Raw genomic sequence first — 21158 nt, 5'->3', positions numbered from 1 at the left:
GTTCCGTTCTGATCATCATCAGCAGTTCCACTTCATCAAATGCGACAGTTTTTAATGAAAATGCTTGATTTTATGATGAAAATACAAAAATCTCTATACGCATGCCTTTAAAATTTGAGGAGTTCCCTCGATTTCTCATGGATCCCATCATCAGAACTCAAGCTTGACAAAATAGTGGCTTAAAAACTTAACTTGCTTAACAAACATAACGAAGAGGACAAATCGCCAAAGGTGAACTATGCGTCGTTGAAGAGTTCCGTTCTGATCATCATCAGCAGTTCATCAAATGTCACGTTTTTGAATGTATATGCTTGATTTGTTGATAAAAACACAAAAATCATCATATGTATGCCTTTAAGATTTGAGGAGTTCCGTCGATTCCTCATGGATCCCATCATCAGAACTGGATTTTGACAAAAACGGGACCAATCTGTATGCATATACATACAATCAAAAAAATAATTTTCAAAATCGGTCTAGTAATGACGGAGATATGGAGTAACAAACATAAAAAATAAAAAAAATAAAAAAATCAAAATAAAAAAAAACATACAACCGAATTGATAACCTCCTCCTTTGGGATTTGGAAGTCGGTTAATGAGACTATGATCTGTCAGTGTCAAAAGTAACATTTCTTTAACTAGAAATATCACTTTATGACATTGGCAGATCAAATCCAATTATCCATAACATATCCAGATCAAGTTCATAACATGTCATTATTTACAACAGGGCTCTCCAAACCCCGGCCCGCGAAACGTTCCAATCCGGGCCGCCGACAGCGGCCCAATCCGACCCGCGGGAGCCAGGCTCCAGGTGTTCAGCTCTATCAGTATCAGTTCAGCAGCAACCACACCCCCGCCCGACGGTGGCCCGCGCGAAAATTCTGAGGCGCAATATGGCCCTCGGGTAAAAAAGTTAGGAGACCCCTGATTTATAAGTAGAATTATACGCCTCTGAGACCCCAATAAATGTGAAGTAGAACACTATTCTAATGGACAACACCACTCTTTGTTATTTACTTGTCTGTGGTAATGTAAAGTTACGAATGTTGCGATACGTTAAGGGTAAATAAATACGTTTGCTGCTGCAATTTGTGTTCCGAGTTGCGGTTATTGATATTTGGGTCCAATTAGGTATAAGTTGAGACGATCTATCTAATTGTATGAAAATACTGGCATAACACACAGACAAGGATAATTCACGCTAGAACAGTCCGGGTCCGGGCCAAGGCGTCCAACACTTCAGTTTTCTATAGAAAGCATCACGTGATCACCAATCACCTGTCATATAAAACGGAGTGTCGGAATCGGGCAGTTATGAGATATCGATTAGTGATTCGATTAATATTCGATCTAACGTAATTTGTAAATTTTATCCCTCTTGACATTTTCTCTGTTTGCATGTTTTTTTGCAATTTTTCTGACATGTATATATTTTTCTGGTGTGTAAGCGAATTGGTGTAGTACTGTAAGCTTGCACTTTATTAAATCAATAAATATAAAAATAAACGTGTATCTGATCACGTCATTTTGATAGATGTATGATATACCTACGGCGACATTTTCTATTGGTACATCTCGCACGCACTAATACCTATGCCAGTACGAGCGAGATGCATAGGAAGTAAGTTACGCAGACGCTAACGAATATGTCAGTGTCAAACTCATGGTAAGGCTACCAGGCTCCAATTTCACCACGGCTACAATTGTCAGTGACATAATTATGTCGAGCGACAATTGTCAAACGACAGGTGACATATTACAATTGTATACAATATTTTCTATAGAAATACTTACAAACATGACAGGCATTTTGCTACAATTGTATATTACAATTATTTTGTGAAACAAGAATTATTTTTTCTGGTCGACATATTTGTAGAATTGTCGGTGAATCTTGTCAGGAAATGAGTTATATGTCGGAATTTCGTTACAATTTTAGTGTTTCTTGTGACAATTGTCATAAACTTAGCAAGAGAAATATCTGTTTTTTTTTCCGATATAATATTTTTTTTAAATAATTCAATGATGGTGGCAAACAGGAATACGGCCCGCCCGATGGTAAGCAGTAACCGTATCCCATGGATGCCTGTGACGTCAGCAACAGTGATGTTTTACAATTGTCGCACCTGTCACCCTGGTGAAATTGGGGCCAGGTCAAAGTTGAACGGTATGACGTCCCGATTACTCTTCCCCGATTCCCCAATGTCAGTAGATATACTTCAAGTTTTTGATCATTATTGCCAAACGATCTCCCCGGTGCCAACTCCGTATCATTTTCAGCAATAACGGCTTTTGTCAGAATCACTTTAATAATAACCAAAGTTTAATGCCCACGCAGGCTCCACAAAATTTAACGTAACGAAGAGTTTTGTGAATTGGCCCAATTCATAACGGTTTATCACACGATGGATTTGTTCCGCGACTTGCGTTTGAGACTTTGATGCTTTTTCTGATGTGAATTAATAGTGTTTTATGCAACCGTTGTATAATAAGGTCAAAAAAGGCGAGTCAGGTGGGTTACAGTGTGCAGCTCCCGCAGTTATAAAGTTGTGTTTAAGTTGAATAATAATAGGCCTTTTCCTGTGTGTTCGATATTTTAAGCAGCATCTTGGTGACGACACTTGCGTTTGTTATAATATGTTCAAAACAAAATGCACAAGTTTTGAGTTGTTATAGTTGTTTTTTTAGCATTAGAAAGAACTTGAAAGAAGGTAAGCGATCTTGGATATCTTTTAATTGAAAAACACTTTTTAAAAATCAGTAACTATTACTTATGAAAGCAGAAGGATATAAATGATTGTACCTATTAGATTCATAATTGTTACATATTTGCCGTAACTTATTTTTAAAATGTGTTTTTCCATTAAAAGACACATCAAGATTGTTTACCTTATTTCTAATGCTAAAAAAAAAAACTATACATATCTATATAAATATTTTTACCTCAAGTTACAACTAGTTTCCCCTATGGATTGGCAGGTCAGATGGCAGGAAGTTTTTGAAAAAAACGCAAAGGATGAGCTCATCATCATCATCATCATCATATCAGCCTATATACGTCCCACTGCTGAGCACAGGCCTCCTCTCATGCGCGAGAGGGCTTGGGCTATAGTCCCCACGCTAGCCCAATGCGGATTGGGGACTTCACATACACCTTTGAATTTCTTCGCAGATGTATGCAGGTTTCCTCACGATGTTTTCCTTCACCGAAAAGCTAGTGGTAAATATCAAATGATATTTCGTACATAAGTTCCGAAAAACTCATTGGTACGAGCCGGAATTTGAACCCGCGACCTCCGGATTGAAAGTCGGGCGTCATATCCACTCGGCCACCACTGCTTAAGGATGAGCTCAAACTTCTGATAATAATGCAATATTCCACACACCAACAGATTTTTCTTCTTGATTTGATTCGCGCTGAGATCATATTAGGCTGATTTATATATACCCCAGTGCTTTAATGATGTGGGAGATTTTTAATTTTTGTATTTACATAGGTACAGTTTACCAGCTGTAAAATTATCATTTGATTTGTTTACGCACCGTCCAACCCTATAGGTATTTGTTTTAAGTCGCAACACAAACAAATGCCGGTCAAGTTTTCCATTTACCCACACCGTGGCATTCTGACGAGGGTAGCTTATTTATCATAATATCGACACCTCATCCACGCAAGCTCTTATCTCATCACCACACCAACTTATAAAAGACTTTAGTGCATTAGGTTTAGGTTTGAATTAGGTTGTAAATATTATTTGATAGGATTAAATAAGAATTAGTTTTGGTATCTGGGAAGCTGTCAGGTTACTCTTATTAGTTTCTGTTCCCTTGTTTTATGCATGAATGGCTGTAGTAACAAATGTGGTTTATCGACATGTTTTGGGATTGAACACCTTTTCTTTTGAAGGGTTCAGTGAAAATTGGGTTGAAGTTATTATACGTACCTATAAAAAAATAAAGATATACTTGGTCAAGCAGATCTTGTCAGTAGAAAAAGGCGGCAAATTTGAAAAATGTAGGCGCGAAGGGATAGCGTCTCATAGAAAATTTGAATTTCGCGCCTTTTTCTACTGACAAGATTTGCTTGACCATCTATATCTAATATTGATACAGTTAGACCAAGAAAAGTCTGCAACGATTGTGATAGCATACGCAGTGCAAGTAATAATACTTGTGTACAAATGTTATTTTAGACATCAAACTTCTATGAAATTATAACGTCCGAATAATCGTACGTTATAATTTCATAGAAGTTTGATGTCTAAAATAACATTTGCACTGCGTGGGCTATTAAAATCGTTGCAGACTTATCTCGGTCTAACTCTACAGTTTTAACACCCCCTCACACTGACTAAAATAACCGACTTGGTTAATAGTATTTGGCATCCGAACGTCACTTTTTGATGCTTGTCATTATCCAAATTACAGCTTCAAGGTGTATTATTATGACCAAAACTAATTACTTAGTTGATAATTCTCAGCACACTTTATCTCCGAATTTAATGAAGACAATCTGGAAAGTTTCCTTTGTTCTGAACCGGCAGGTAATTTCGCCGCTCAAATAACATTTCTAAATACTCGGATAATTCTTCAAATCTTGAGCAACAAGTTTGATTGCTTTCCAGAAATTCAAGATGTTAATACTTATGTTTATTTTTGTGGCTTACTTGAAAATAATTCAATTTTGTGCCTAGATTCTTTGGATGTTTTAAATTCAAAAGAAATTACCTGTAAAGATTTCATTAAACTGGAACAGCAGATATACACCGTGTTTTTATTGAATTCCGTTAACTTCGGGGTATGGTTTAGTACGGTTAAGAAAACTAAATGCCATAGTTAAGTAAAAAAAAAATTCATTTTTTTACAAAAAACAGGTATAAAAAGTAATTAAATGTAGCATATAGCGTTGTTGTAACACGGACATTACATTTAATTCAACCAAACAATTGAAATCTGTGACATATCAATGTCATATTTCGAACATCGATCGACCGAGATTGTACTTAAGTTTAATAGCAAATGTATGAACTCATTCTAAACACTAATCAATATGTAAACCGGGCCTAAGGCAAGTGTACACGCTTGTAGAGGCCTTATAAGAAAAAAATAAATTATTGATTATCTCCGAAATGGAGTTAATTAGAATATCGGTGTCTTTGAGAAAGTTACTTGATTTAAGCTCAGGAATGCACCCTTGCAATTAACGGAAATCAAAAAAAACACGGTGTATAGGTACACAATAAGTATGTATTTCGTTTTTGTTTTTGCAATTTCCCTTTTATTTGGGTTTTAGGGTTACATAGCTAAAATAACTAAAACGGAACAATTATAGTTTCGTTGTGTCCGTTTGTCTATCCATCCGCCTTTTTGTCTGTGTGTCAGCCCTTTATCTCAAAAATTATAACTTATATGATATATTATTATGTGAATAAAATTTAGAACAATGCAAAGGACCCCGCAGCAAACATAGGGAAAAAGTAGTTTCAGTTATTTAACTGAAACTACTTTTCGTGAGATTTCTCACGAAATTTTAATGTGATGTTAATTTGGCTCTCCTGATAATTTTTTTGTAGGTATGGGCACAACTCTCTCAGAAGTTTACTTTCAGAAATAATCAATGTAACCATTTGTACGTAATTCCTCCTCCTGACAGTTGTTGACTGCACCTTATAACGTCAATAACTGTCAGTGCGTGTCATAACAATATATCGATTTTAGAAAACATGTCGTGTAAATAGAAAATTATATTCTTGATTATTTCTGAAAGTATACTCTGAGAGAGTTGTGCCCATATAAAAAAATAGTAAAGCCAAATTAAAATCATACAAAAATTTCGTGAGATTTACCTGAAACCACTTTTTCCTTATGTTTGCTGCGGGGTCCTTTATAAAAACATACTTTACATTTCAAACAAAGTACCTATTTACATGACAATAACTAATTACTGATCATGACAATAATAATAAGTTTCATGAAACACATTTGGTAGCAGCTGGGGTTCGAACCCGCGACCTTTACTTTACTTATACCGCTTCGCGCACACGTTACTTATACCGCTTCGCGCACATGTTACTTATACCGCTTTGCGCACGCGTTACTTATACCGCTTCAACACTTCTACGTATCGCAATTCTGAGTCCGATTCGACTTAACAACTTGTTACGGTTCTGATCTTATTTATACCAAATATCCCTCTAGCTTATTGGTGCATGCGAAATGATGGGAGAGTCGTGCGTGAGATGCGCGCCGATCACCAAGACGATCTTAGAGGAAATAATCAAACGGAGATGCCTTGTCCGTAATTTTCTGCCGATTTTTGCGGGGGAGAGGTACGTCAAATGTATACGTAACTTAAAAATAGCCATATCAGGTATACGTCAGTTCACATAATGTGTTTGACCATTGGCCGCCTAATTTCGACAGAGGGGAATGCCTGTTAATGGCTACTCCATTTGGTTATATGCTAAAAAGACGATCGTTAATGCCGTACCGAAACCTGATCAAAACCATAACAAATTGATGTATTAGAATCGACCGGATATCAACGTGATATTAGATCGATCAAAGAATACGTGTTAACATTATAATTAATGCGCATCCGATCTCACCCAATAAGTGGAAATAATTATATCCGACACGGCTTTCTATTACGGTGCGCTGAATTCTATACTAATTAAATCTATTAATTACCTCGTTAATTGAGGTGTACTTACTGACAGTAATATACTTCTATATAATTTCATTGAAATAAGATTAGATATTGGTAGAAAAATTAGAGCAGCAACTTAGCTACTTCGTTTGATGTTTTATAATTCTATTTATTTAGTATATTCCTCTCGTTGTTGTGCTGAAAATGTTGTGTTTAACTCGGTAGCAAAGTTTTACCGACTTTGAAACCCTCGGAACGCTCAAGAGTTCACTTATAAAACCACTAATAGCTACGCTCGTGGTCGTGGTTCCATTTATCATCCTTTTATTAGCACGAAAAATTAAACAACATGTTGGCCCTTGTAAGTCAAATAACTATTTTTTTTTACTCTACACCTACTTAGAAAAAACAAAATACGAAAATGATTTATGTAACAAAAACAGGTTTTAAAATGTCAGTAGTACTGTGTGTGTTGTGTGTGAGTGTGCGTGCACACACAATAAGTGTACGTGGAACAGGGGATATTACTGCAATGTTCTGCCGCCAGAGTGCAGCACTACCGACTCTAGTAAATTCATAGACTAACTTATACATACTGTGCCTTAAACTGTTTTTGACAAGTTTTCACAGACAATAAAATATGATATTGATGCTGTAGTGAGGCCACACAGCTGATCACAGCTGATCAGCTGACAAATAGATAAATTAAACTTCTTTTTCACGCTTCAATAATAATTGGCATTCCAATGTAACTCAAGACGACACAATAAAATACAATTAATATTAATATGATTCATTGCGATTTTCCACATCATTGAACTCAAACAAAGGATGTAACTAGTATATAAGGCCAACAATTTACCAATAAAGCGTTCATTATTTACCCGACCATAGTGGTATTACTTTCTATACTTTCTACCCGTCCGCATCATACTTCAATGCATCAAGGCGTTTTGTTAACAAGGACCTACCGGTAAACGCGAAAATCGAAATTTAGTTATCTGCCTCTTTATCGCTCGAATATGCAAGAGTGATAGAGCGGCAGAAACCGAACTTTCGATTGTCGTGTTTCACGGTAGGCCATGTGACGTACAGCCGTATTCGAACAATGAGATGCGTCAAATACTAGATATTGAAACGATATGAATTGGATATGTCAGTGTCAAACAAGTGTCAAAAGTGACGTTTTTGTTTGAAGAAACGTCAATTTTGACACTTGTTTGACACTGACATAATATCTAATCCATATCGTTTCTAGATCTATTAATTGACGTATCTTAAAGTTAGAATCGGGCCGGTAGTGACGCATGATGTGTCATTGATGTTTGTTAACTGTATGTATACACTTTAATCTTATTTTGTGTTTTCTTTTATACTATGTATTGTACCGATTGTATGTGCTTACGAATAAATCTATTCTATTAACACTAAAGCAGCACGCCAGAACTCCTTTCAACTCTGAATATAGAAATAAAAGGCGCAAGGATATTATATGTATCCAAACAGTACAAAGAAAACACATTTTTTCATCTAGATTTTTTGTCTTTTTAGGTCCACTTTTGTACAACAGGCTAAATGCAATACTAGACTTATACCCACTAAGCTATGCTTGTTGTAAGAATACTCTACGACGCGCCCTTCAAAAAATGACGTACGATGATACAGAGAACCTACTAATAGTCGTAAAATTATTACCTAATACTGTTCTGTGATTTTTAATACTTAAGAACCTATTTCTTTGTTAAGGTGATTACAGTTATTTTGTGTAATAAATATAGTTCATAATTAAGTGAATAATTAAAAATAAATAAATTTAATATTGTCCTTCGCTGCCTGAAACACAGGGAATCCTAGTTCAGGCATCTGTAAAACACGTGTCTCTATGTAAATTCTTAGTCTTTAAGAACAACCATTGTACTATACTTTTTTCAATAAATTATTTGTTTATTTGTATTTGTATTTGTATTCTATTCTATTCTAATATGTGCTAGTTGTGCCACCTACGCAGAGCTTTGCCTAATATTCCCTATTTGACTTTGCTAGACTATTTAATATTTGCTTATGAAATAAGCATAGATAAATTGAATTTGAATATCGCTGTTGACTCAATATCAAAGACATATATAACTTCGTATAAGATGAATAAATTCTAAGGAGAAAACGTGCCTCGGAAATCAAGAAAAAGTCATTCTCGGATAGATGCCGCACACACCTTTAGCCTACTGTAGATGGCGTGACGACACCGTTTCATATTTAACAATTTTAACACATAGATATCAGTGAATGATCGTGGATCAAAATAATATAAAAATAATAAAATCATTTATCCATACCTATATATACATTTTTTTAATAATTTTATACGTTTTCATTTTGAGTTTTAGTCGTGTGTCGATAGATGGCAGTAAATTTACTGTAACTACAAAATTAACAATGCCAGGACCCCTCCATACTATCTATTCTTATTGCTCAATATAGAGCCTTAGAGTACTTAAATAATTGGTTCCCCAACCCGCCAGGGGGCGCTCGGTAATAATTGGAGAAGGCGATCAAATTGAGATGAATCACCTATGTAATTTCATATAGGTGTTACGAGTCGATATTTTGGGTGGGTACTCGGCAGTCATCCTCTCTATACATGTATTACATTAAAGGAAAGGCTTTTCTTCAAGGTATTCGGGAATTGAATACAACATGGTTGTATGTAATGAATAATAAATGAATATACATAATTATATTACTCGTCACATATTACCTCGGCTATATGACGTATTAGTTACTTTATATAACAATTTTACTACTATAGCACTGCACGTAGGGTCACAATGTAAAACTGAAAATAAATCAACTTTTTTTTAATCGAGCTAACTTTAAATCCTATAATTTCTGTGCCTACATTTTATTTCTACCCATTTTTGTGTAGTATAAAATAAAGTTACTTGCTACTACCTACCTAACTTTTGCTCTAACTTTTTTAGGTTTTCTTGAAAATTTTGTCTAGTTTCCTTTTTTCCTTGAGTAAAATGTGTAAATTAAATATTAAAAATATATGTAAAAAAGTGTAACACATTTTGCTATAGCCTCCTCTTAAGGTGTGCGAGTTGTAGGAATAACTATAAAGTTTTCGTTTAAAGTTTCACGGGACTCGTGTAAGAAATATTTACCAGCTGCTTTCCGGAAAGGATCACATCGCAGGAAACCTGCATATTTGCATAATACATCTGCGTAGGGAATCATGTGTGTGACGTCCCCAATTCACACTTTAGGTGGAAACTTTAGCACAAACTTTCTCGAGCCTTGTGGCTAGAGATACATAGGTAGGTATGACTATATTATTCTTTTCGGAAATTGGTCGATGGATATTTAACTTAGGTCTAGATATTTTCTTTAAATTTTTACATTATTTAAAATTAGGACATTTTTATGTTATTTCTAATTAGAATCACGAGCTCTATCGATCCTAATGAGAAAATAACTATCCCAAGATCTTATGACAGTAAAAGTTTGAAAGTAAGAAGTTTGTTTTTTTTTTTCAAATTTATCTTCTTACATAATACATACATCTCTTTATAACAATTATTAGTAAATAATACTTGATACCAGACACAGATATATATTGATATTATGTTATATCAAGTTTCACATTATTGAAGCATGTCGTTTTATAATGAGAGCGTAACTTTGTATGGGAGCGGCTTTTCGACGGTAGGTTCATGTGACTTTTAACAAAAGACTGTAATACTTACAATTCAAAGTGTAGTGGTAGTTTGCAACGGCCACCTGAACAGTAAAGGGAACAACAACACTTATAATAATAAAACTGAACGTGTCTCTGGCAGCACAAAGCACTGAATTATACATTAACCTTTTGTGAAAACTTTGAAATTGTAAAGTCTTAAAGTTGTTCCAAGTTAATATTTTATAAAATGTCTTAACGTAGTATAATACATTTATGTATAAAATTAAATAAACAAAAACCAACATAATAAAACTTAATACTAAATACTTAACCAGTTCTACCTATAAAATTACTATCAACTCTAATTATAGCACTCTATTACTCAATTAAATATCTGGCAACAATACATACATATATTATTTGAATAATAAGTCAATAAGGATAAGTGTGGCTGCGGGGTAAATAATCGTCTAATATCTACAACATAAACCTTAATAAGCTTAACTGTGTGTAGGTCGATTTCATTAAGATTGTCCCATAATAAATATTTATTTCTATTATATTGTATACCTACTTACGCTTATTTATCATTAGAGAGACCAAAATTAGTGTATTATGTCTACAAGAGCACCAAGAGACAAGGGGCGTTACAAACTAAATATCACCCACCCTAACTCCATACAGATAAAGTTCGATTTTGGACAAAAAACACTTTATGAAACTACCGGATGCCGTCCCATTAAACGGTTGTCCGTTAACTCCGAACGCTTGAAACAAAAGAACTCGACATTTCCAAATTTGAAAGATGCGAAAAGTTTTTCACTGTTTCTCGGGCCCGCTTTTATGAACGCATTACTGCTCAACCTTTTTGGTCCTTCGATTTAGTTGCACGACGCGAACGTCTCAAGTTTTATACTTTAGGATTATACTGTTACTATAAATTTTCTGAAATCTGGGAACACCTAAATCTTATGAAGTTCTTGGTTGTCCGTAATATTATAAATGTGAAAGTTTACGTGTTTGTTACTTTTGTTATCAAACTACATTTCAATTATTGCTTAATCTGAGTCTAACGAACCTGTCGCGAAATAATCGCTCCCATACAATCGAAGTCAAGCTCTCATTTTAAAACGATATGCTTATAATGACATGAAACTTGGTACATACCAGACATAGACTATTGTTATTTGAATGTTCATAAAAAATAAGTATCTCATTATTTCAGTGTGGCGGCGGCTCGGTTCGTGTATGTCATAACAGCTCGTCTCCAACTCGCTGTAACAACTATACAAATCATAATCGTAGGCATGACATGTACAAATACTGCTCCTTTAATAGCATGAAGTATAGCGTACAAGATAAGTTTCAAGCCGTTAAGTACCGGGAGATAAGCCGTGCATTCCCGGCGGCGTGAGATCCCTTCGTAAATATAACAACTGAAATTAATTGCCTACAGCCAACGCCATCTATTATTGCGATGCGGCGACAACCATGAATGGGTAACGCGCGTGCGTACTGCGCATCGATCGGTTACTTACACGTAAATAATGTATTCGAAGCCGAAAAAACACGCATATTTCGGCTGAAGATAACCATACCCCACAGCTTAAAAAAAACTAGGCAAAAAAATCAAAATAAGACAGTTTATTTGAATGATAATCTAAGTTTAATACAGTAAGTAAACATTAACCAGGTTTTATTCGTCAGTTGTCGAATGTAGCTACAACTGGAGTTTGTCATTGGTCATGGTAATAAACAGAAAGCGAGTCTGCGCAGTAGTGATTTGACGTTTCGGCCGCAATGGCGCCACAGACTGAGCGCTCTCGGGTCTAGCTGTCAAATATACTATAAAATCGCTTTTTAAACAATTCTCAGATTTTAAAAGATACTTTATAATACGCTTTTACGCGTATGATTTTGAAAAAGGTACTGCGTTTTGTCAGTGTTATCGATTTTGAAACATAACCTCAAAGTGAGTGAAAATGTTTTCAACGCGATTCAGTATAGTTTTCATATTGTTTTCTTTTGTTTTTGTTGTGTGGGCCAATCCGGACGCTAAGAGACTTTACGATGATTTGCTTAGTAATTATAACAGGCTGATCCGACCTGTTGATAAGAACAATAATACTGTTTTGGTGAAACTCGGCCTGCGGCTGTCTCAACTGATTGACTTGGTAAGTTTCGTTGTATTAATTTTAGTAATAAACACACCTAAAGCACGTCAAAATAAGAACAAAATACATTTACTTTGCTAATTCGCGAAATAATAACGTGCTAAATAATCAGTGCTAACACGTTACATTTATTTGCGTATTTATTTGATTAATGTGCCCACCGTGTGCGTACATAAATACTTGCGCAAATAAGTATAACAAACCACCAGCAAAACCAAATCTCCTTAAATCTGGATCTTTTGTTTTATGTTAAACAGTTATATTTTTAGTATAAAACAGGCTCAAAGCACATCGGACTATGCACGATAGAGGATTCCGTCCGCACTTTTATACTCCAAAACACTCAATATCAAAATAGCTTTTTATCGTGTTACACTCGCTTCGCTAACCCGTGTAATTCAAACGGTTTGGACGCGTGCACTGCCTTTGATAGACACAAAATTTGTTCTTTTTTTCACATTTAATTTTTTTAAGTTTTCGTTGAATACCTATCTAGTTTCCATATGAATTTGGGCCATTGCGAATATCTAGTATCCATGTGAATTTTTTGAAGTCTTCTTTAGCGGCGCTGAGCACTTTTCGAGGTGGGGAATAAATGATAAACTCGAGACAGCGTAACGGGTAACGCGTAACGCATAACGCGTATCGCGCTGACGTCATGTCATGTATGACGGACAATGCTATTCACCAAAGAACTTTAGTCATAACGTATCATAATCAGGTAAATTAATTAAAACTGGACTTTTATATAAAGCAATAAAGCTCAATGTTCTAATCTTGTACGGGCTGAAATACGAGGATCTCACAGTTACATTCTAACTTTATATCACTCATATATAATTCAATAAAGCTACATCTTGATGAAATCGCTAATAAAAGCGAACTCTAGTACTGGTGAATAAAACTCAAAATATCATGGTGATATTTAGATGCGAGGTCTGCAAGGTAACTTTACAATTTCTATTCGAATTTTAAACAATTAACGCTACAAATTTAAGCTCACTGGCCAGCAATTTCGAAACTAAAGTTTTTCAGTTTCAGGAGGATGGGTCAAATTATACATTAGTGCTGCAGACATTTTGGACTAGTCATTGAGTTTTCACTTCTGTCGGCACTCCCGGAGTGCAACCCGTTGTTTTTTTTTTGCATGACTTTTCCCTTGATTTCCATAATAAATTTAAATTTTCAATAAAAACTACAATTTTACATTAGAACCCCCTCTTGAAACTAATACTTCACTGCTCTTCGATTTTTGCCTCCAAAGCGTATTCTCAATGAGTCTGGCGATTCAGGAGACGTGAGCAGGACTAACACTCCGCATTTCGTAAATTATAAGCAACTGCTTTGAGTATTAGTGAGGTTAACGTTAATTATCTAGTTGAAATCGTGTATCGAATATCGTTTTGAAAAAAAAAGTTATTCATTTATTTACGGCATGCATGGTCACCTTGAAATTAGAATACTAAGCTTACCGATATCAAAGAGAATAGATAGAGTATAGAGGAGTCCTGTCATAGTAAATTTTGTAGTCACCGTAAAATTACTGCCATCTGTCGACACACGACTAAAACTCAAAATAAACACGTAAGTATACAATTATCAAAAAAATGTGTATGTGTAATATGGATAAATGATTTTATTATTTTTATATCATTTTTACCCATGTTCATTCCCTGATATCTATGTGTTAAAATTGTTAAATATGAAACAGTGTCGTCACGCCATCTAGCCGAGGATAGGCCAAAGGTGTGTGCGCCATCTATCCGAGAATGAATTTTTCTTGATTTCCGAGGCACGTTTTTTTCTTAGACTTTATCTTCTTCTTAGACTTCATCTGATACGAAGTTATATAATGTCTTTGCCTATAGTCTATGTCAAATTGAATGTCATCATGCACTGTCATATTACGGTCTAGTTACTTTTGAAAACTCGTATCTAACTCAAGTTTGACAGTTTATTTTCTTCGTAATCAAAATTCTGTCATTACGGTTAAAGATGTTTTATGTTTATTAATTAGGTCTTGTAGGGTGACCATGATTGTAGAGAATTAAATTTACCCTCACCAAAAAGTTAAAAAATAGGAAAAAGTGTAGTTGTTTCGCCTGAATACGACGGTGATCGATCAAATATCAGTTACTGAGTGTGCAGAATTAGTCCTGCTCACGTCTCATGAATCACCCTGTATAGTTGTATACATATCAGGATTTACCACCACCAGATACGTATAATATCGGGTTTAAGCAGGACTCTTGGCTTGAGCCCCTGGACTTAAATGAGCCACTAGAGAGCTCCTTATAATATTTTAGAAGGGCTTACCTAAGGGTTTGACACAATTTCGCGGGTTTTCAAGTTTAAATGGTCGTAGAGGATCGTAGATCGGACAGAGATAGGGGTGGTTAAAATGCTAATATTTTAAAAACAATTGTAGAAGGGCAAAGGGCGTCGTAAGCCTTTAAGAGTTTGCATATACTTAAGAAAGCGCCATAGCGCCGTGACTCAGGTGGCCGAGTGGTTGCGGTATCTACCGCGAATTATATTTAACCTTATACAGGGTTAGGTTAGGTTAGGTTAGGTTAGTATATAAAAGGTTGTATAGAAAAAGTGTGGAAGAGAAAGACATGCTGCACCGACCCCAAGTGAATGGGACAAGGAAAGGACAAGAAAATGATGATATACAAATGATAGAAAAACAGCGCCATAGGTATACCATGAAATTAGGCAACTATACTCATAGACAAATTCAGAGGAACGCAAAAAAAGGGTTTAATAGTAGTAGTAGTAATCACTTTATTGCACACAACACAGGTTTACATAATATTTACAGAAATAAAGGTACAAAGGCGAACTTATCCCTGTAAGGGATCTCTAATTACTGGATTACAGCACCTAAAGTAATTTAAAAATTAGTAATTAAATCTTTCGCGTTGTTCTAAATTTGTCCATGAGTGTATAAACTGTGTAAACCTCAACACAACAAAAGACACGCCACCACCGTGTTTGCTCACATTTCATTAATAACCGAAATTAATTGCGCTTCAAACACAGCCGCGTCACCGACATGCAGGTTAACGGTGAACATGACAAATAGGCCTCGAGGATTGTTAACGTAGTGCCCGATTGGCGCACTTCCAGGCGTGGCTCAATCCGCGATTTCGTCGCTTTGCTACAGGTTGCTAAAAAGATGTATCCGTTCCACACCAATTTTGGTGGCTAGCCATAAGCCGCGCGTGGCGCTGTCGCCACCTAGCATAACTGTCCTGATCGTAACAGACGCGTTTAGTTAGAGAGTGAGTCTTCTGTACCTAGTACTATTATTTATTCTGTGGCACTTCGAGCGACAGGATGTAGTGAGGTGCATGTGACAATTTTTTTTATAGAACAATTTATACTCAGATCAATATAATCCCACGGTAAGCTCAATAAGGCTTGTGTTATCGGTACTAGACGATGATATATATAATACATAAATAATTATTTAAATACAATAACAACAACATAGAAAACATCCATAACTCAGGAACAAATATTTGTGATAAGCACACATAAAAAAAAAAAATAAAAAAAAACATTTAATTAAATGGGATGGTAAGAAATGACCAGGATTCGGGATTCGAACCCGGGACCTCCTGCTTCGTATGCAGGGTCACTACTGACTAGGCTAGGAGGCCGTTGAACTACTGCCGTATTCGAACTTCAAGATATTCACAAGAGAAGACACGTACTAGATCCATTCTAGATACGTTATAGTTTAGATATCAAACTAGTTCTCTTTTGCAGCGCAATTCGGGCAACTTTTACGTTAGATAGAATAAAATATCTATTATTAGATGTGAGTTGGATCTCTAAGTCATATCCTGTGGAAATCGTTCAAGAGTATCTCCAGAATCGCCCAAATTCTAATAACAAAATTCCGTGAGACACAGACATATTAAATATATTAAACATGTCGAGCGTTTTTCGACTTAAAATACGTGAGTGACCCGTTTTTAATATATTTAATCGCCCAAATGTCAAATTTGACAGGTTAGATCTTAAACATATCGTTATCGTATCTTGGTGATGTCTAAAAGATATCTAATAGATGTCTATTTCAAAATTCGAATCGGGCCCCTATAGTTCGTTTTTTTTAGCATTAGAAAGAACTCCACAGAAGTAAGCGTGCAGTTTTTATCAGGCTCTTTAATTGTTAATAATTATTGAATTATCTAATGTAGCACGGTCAATAGATATAATTTACTTCAAATTATTACCACTAAAAGTGCCGGATTTGGAACCACAAGCTTACTTCTGCGAAGTTCTTTCTAATGCTAAAAAAAACGAACTACCTATAGTATCAACAACTTTCAAACGTGTTCAAAATAATCTGATCACAACTGTTGGTTATAATGCCAGCATCAGCATACCGTTTTATAATAAATGTTAATCCACAATAAAGTAAGACGTATTCAAAAAGAAATCCCATCGGGAATGCCAAATTTCACGAAACTTACTTTTTAACTTTTGGGTGTTTTGAGACTCCTGTACGAGAGTCATTATGATAACATTTGACAACTTTAAGAAGAAATCCTTTGATACCTATGTAGGCAGTTTGGAACTGGGAAGTATTTTGAAAGATACAAATAATCACGCAATGGAACCAAAGCACTATGACTACTTTTGCAATAAGTGACAATGGGCCAAATTCGACATGTACAACTGTCAGATTTCGCATCCACGTCAAATCAACAGTTGATTTTATTGCATACTGAGTGTTGATTCCATCAACGGTGGATAATATCATTTGGTACAACCAAAACTCAACTCTAAACTAAGGGTGGTTCGGTTTGGTTTACTTGTCACCCTAACTGTGGATTGTTAATGTCAAATTTTGACATTGTACGTATTCGAGAACTTATGATTTTTCCCACATCAACGGGATATCAACACGATACGTCAAACGTCGCTTGTCGAATAGGGGTCAATGTCTCTTGACTCTCAAATCACCTGTTAAAATTTCAGTCTCATCACTATGCCTATACACTTCAAGAGGAGCTCAAGTCATCATCATCATCATCATCTCAGCCTATATACGTCCCACTGCTGGGCACAGGCCTCCTCTCGAGCGCGAGAGGGCTTGGGCTATAGTCCCCACGCTAGCCCAATGCGGATTGGGGACTTCACATACACCTTTGAATTTCTTCGCAGATGTATGCAGGTTTCCTCACGATGTTTTCCTTCACCGAAAAGCGACTGGTAAATATCAAATGATATTTCGTACATAATGTAACTAGACGCACTAGCTGATCTAGTTAACATAAATAATGATTGACACAGCTGATCAATCGATCTATATTATTTTCATAAACTTTAAAACCTCAATGATTATATACAAATGTTAATTAAAATAAATACATGTAAGTAACTATAATATATGCATTCAGTAAATTAATTATAAATAACAGCAAAACATTCTCACGAGAAATTCGAAACAACAAACAAAAACTTAACTGAGTCAAGTTTGTAGTGGGCCATTAATCAGAAAAACTGATTCGCTGAATCCAAAGAGAATGGAATGTGTATAGAGAATTACTGTCGGTGAATTTTGTAGTCACGAAGATTATGCTGCCATCTGTTGACGCAGTATTGAAACTAAAGATGAAAATGTATAAAAATATCAATAAAACATATATATTTACATATAGACATAAATGATTTTTATTAATTTTGGAACGCCATGTGTTTTGATCCATGTTTTTTACATTGATGTGCATTAGAATTGTTGAATATCAAGAGAGTGGCGCCATCTGTTAGAGAGTGGCTTTGTCTTGATTTCCGAGGCAAGGGGTTTCTTTTGACTTTGCTTGTCTTATGGGATTCACATCTCTTTGCTAAAACTACTCAAGATTGGAACTCGAGTTTAAAGGAAATAAATAACAAAGTTTTTATTTTGAAGTGCGCCTAACGCGTCAAATGCGTCAAACGCGTTTCGTTAATGTCTTTTATGGTTATAAATACCCCCACGCCAAGCTTGGAACTTTTTATTCTATTTTTGTCCGTCGGATTGTCACGATCTCTGGCTCGCCCGTAGACGTTAAAACAAAGGTGTTATTTTTACGGTTGAATGTTTGACATTACGTAGCTACTATGCTGCTTTTTGTCAGACTGTTCAATTGCTAGTTCAGTGTAAATACTTACGTGTGTTTTGGTGTTTTTGTGTTTTAGAGCCAGATTAGTGTCTGATTGCACGGTCAATCAACCGAAAACGCCTAACCTAGCGGTGATAAGCAGGCTTTTCCGGGAATCCAGTAGAGTGTTAGGTCCAGGTCGCGAGAGGGGCCTGGCGTCAACCTTTTTACCTACACAGGTGACGATTATACCTCTTACGTTATCTTCAAGGTCTGACAGAGGGATGTGAGGATCTCACGTGTGGATCATTAAGAGTAATCTTTACTCACTGAAATCTGTTGGTAATTGAAGAAGCGTGGTCTTGTTATATATATTTATATATTTACATTTTATATTTGGAATAGGGCGCCTTATTCGTCAGTACCCTTGGCTACGGCCTATACTGCGGAGGGAGGCAAATTACACAGACACTAGGGTTTGCAATACCTCGGTTTTGTCGGCCGAACGTTTACAGCTTAAATTAGGATCCCTCTCACACACTTCCCCCCCCCCCCCCCTGTAATACTAGAGGTTCGCTTCTAGTCTTACACATTAGAATAGGTGAAATTGGGGTAGAGTTAGGGTAGAGTCATTATTTGGGTGTTAGGGTTAATTATTATTTCTTTCTTTATTATTATTTATTCTTTCACATGTATTTTGGTTACATACAGTGTTAAAATCATTAGAGAGTTAGTTGTTTTAAAATACAGAATAAATTAAAGTCTAGTTTTAGTAGCATATGGATGGGTTACTGAGGCTCGTATATTAAATATGATTTAAAGGTAATACATTTTTATATTTGGTGAGATAGGGGAACAAAGTTATTTGAGGACATACTAAATAATTTTGTTATAGGGAGCTAGTGACAGGCGAAGCAGTTCACTAGTGACAATTTGAGCTTTTCTATATTGGGTATCTAAGGGTTAAAAAGTCATGTTTATTAGACGATCGCTTCAGTATTTCATACATTTATAGTATATTCAGATAAGTTTCTTGGCGTTTCTTCTTGTCTGAAAATAGGTTCCGAAACGCAGATAAAAGTAAATATTACATAGTGTTTAGGAATACCTATTAAAAACAAAACAAAATAAAATAGGTATTATTTAGTTTAGAGACCCGACTTCATCCGAGGCGTGATAGTAGATAAAGTATGTTTGTACGTATTAATTTTTGCAACATTTACATATGCATATTTTCCTTTAGCTAGCTAGATTAGCGAATGGATATAAAAGGAAAATATAATTACAAACAACAAGGGCTTACACTACTGTTCATGGTAACTGGTCACGGTAGGGCTCGGTAGAAGATAAATTCTAAAAAAATATAATTTATTATTTAATTTTTTTCATATGATATTGTTATAATATAGAAATACAGTAGAAATATTTACAATTACATAGGGTATTTTAGGGGTAGTATTTTAAATCCAAATCTAATCAGTCTGCACATAAAAGACGAAGGGTACTAAGGTTCACAACGTATTAATTTCACTAGACGATCACATGGCCAAATTTATTTATTTTTATTTATTTATAATTAATTCTGGATGAGTTTTATTAAAGTAGATTAGCTAATATTGGGTTAAGGTACAATAAGTTCTGAAAAACTCATTGGTACGAGCCGGGGTTTGAACCCGCGACCTCCGGATTGCCAGTCGCACGCTCTTACCGCTAGGCCACCAGCACTCAGGTGCTCAAGTCACTTAAAAGTAATGACTTTTAAGTGACTTGAGCACCACGCAGCTTTACTAATGAGTAAAGCTATACCTAAACCTAACCTATACCTAAAACACAAATACTAAAACCTAACGTCCCACTTACATGCGAAATCTACCTCAAATTCCATTAAACCCATTTAATTGAAGCAAGTTACAACATAGTCCGTAATCCCGCTAAAGTTGCGTCTTCTGATTAGTTTCACTAAATTGGCACACACTCGAACGGTATTGGCAGGCGAGGCCCTGAAATTATCCCGCTTTGGAGCGGTATTTAGATTTCAAAATCTGTTACTGTTATGATATGTATAAGACATTGCACTCGCATTTTATTATTTATTAACGCGAGTCGTTAAAAACGATAGTGGACGACTGCTTCCCCGTATACAAACGTATTAGTATCAAATTGCGTAAAATCATCATCATCATCATCATCATCTCAGCCATAAGACGTCCACTGCTGAACATAGGCCTCCCCCTTGGACCTCCATTCGTACCGGTTGGAAGCCACCCGCATCCAGCGTCTTCCGGCGGCTTTAACAAGGTCGTCCGTCCATCTTGTGGGTGGACGTCCTACGCTGCGTTTGCTAGTCCGTGGTCTCCACTCGAGCACTTTTTTATGATGATTAAAATGAAATTGGTTAAATCGTATTACACAAGTAGCTTTTAAGATGACAGTTTTACGGTCAATTAAATTTATCCACAGTTTATCAAACTTTTATGACATTTCGTCTCTTCCCAGCATACCTATTCATAAATATTTTTTCTCTCAAAAGTTAGTTATAACCAACTT

The 21158-nt window shown here is 35.6% G+C and overlaps 1 protein-coding gene and 1 long non-coding RNA gene across 2 annotated transcripts in view; both read left to right on the top strand.

Annotated features, from left to right (window-relative positions):
- LOC134669672 (uncharacterized) overlaps positions 1 to 21158 on the top strand; it is a 335382-nt gene that overhangs the window by 56292 nt on the left and 257932 nt on the right. The gene's annotated exons all lie outside the window — the stretch shown is intronic.
- LOC134669633 (acetylcholine receptor subunit alpha-like 2) overlaps positions 12100 to 21158 on the top strand; it is a 46967-nt gene continuing 37908 nt past the window's right edge. Inside the window, exon 1 of the mRNA XM_063527298.1 lies at positions 12100 to 12507. Within this exon, the coding sequence (XP_063383368.1) occupies positions 12316 to 12507 (192 nt within the window). The 5' untranslated portion in view covers positions 12100 to 12315. The remainder of the gene's footprint in view (positions 12508 to 21158) is intronic.

This window comes from Cydia fagiglandana, chromosome 12 (assembly GCF_963556715.1).
Source record: "Cydia fagiglandana chromosome 12, ilCydFagi1.1, whole genome shotgun sequence".
Taxonomy (NCBI): domain Eukaryota; kingdom Metazoa; phylum Arthropoda; class Insecta; order Lepidoptera; family Tortricidae; genus Cydia; species Cydia fagiglandana.
This window is presented reverse-complemented; position numbering and strand designations above follow the sequence as displayed.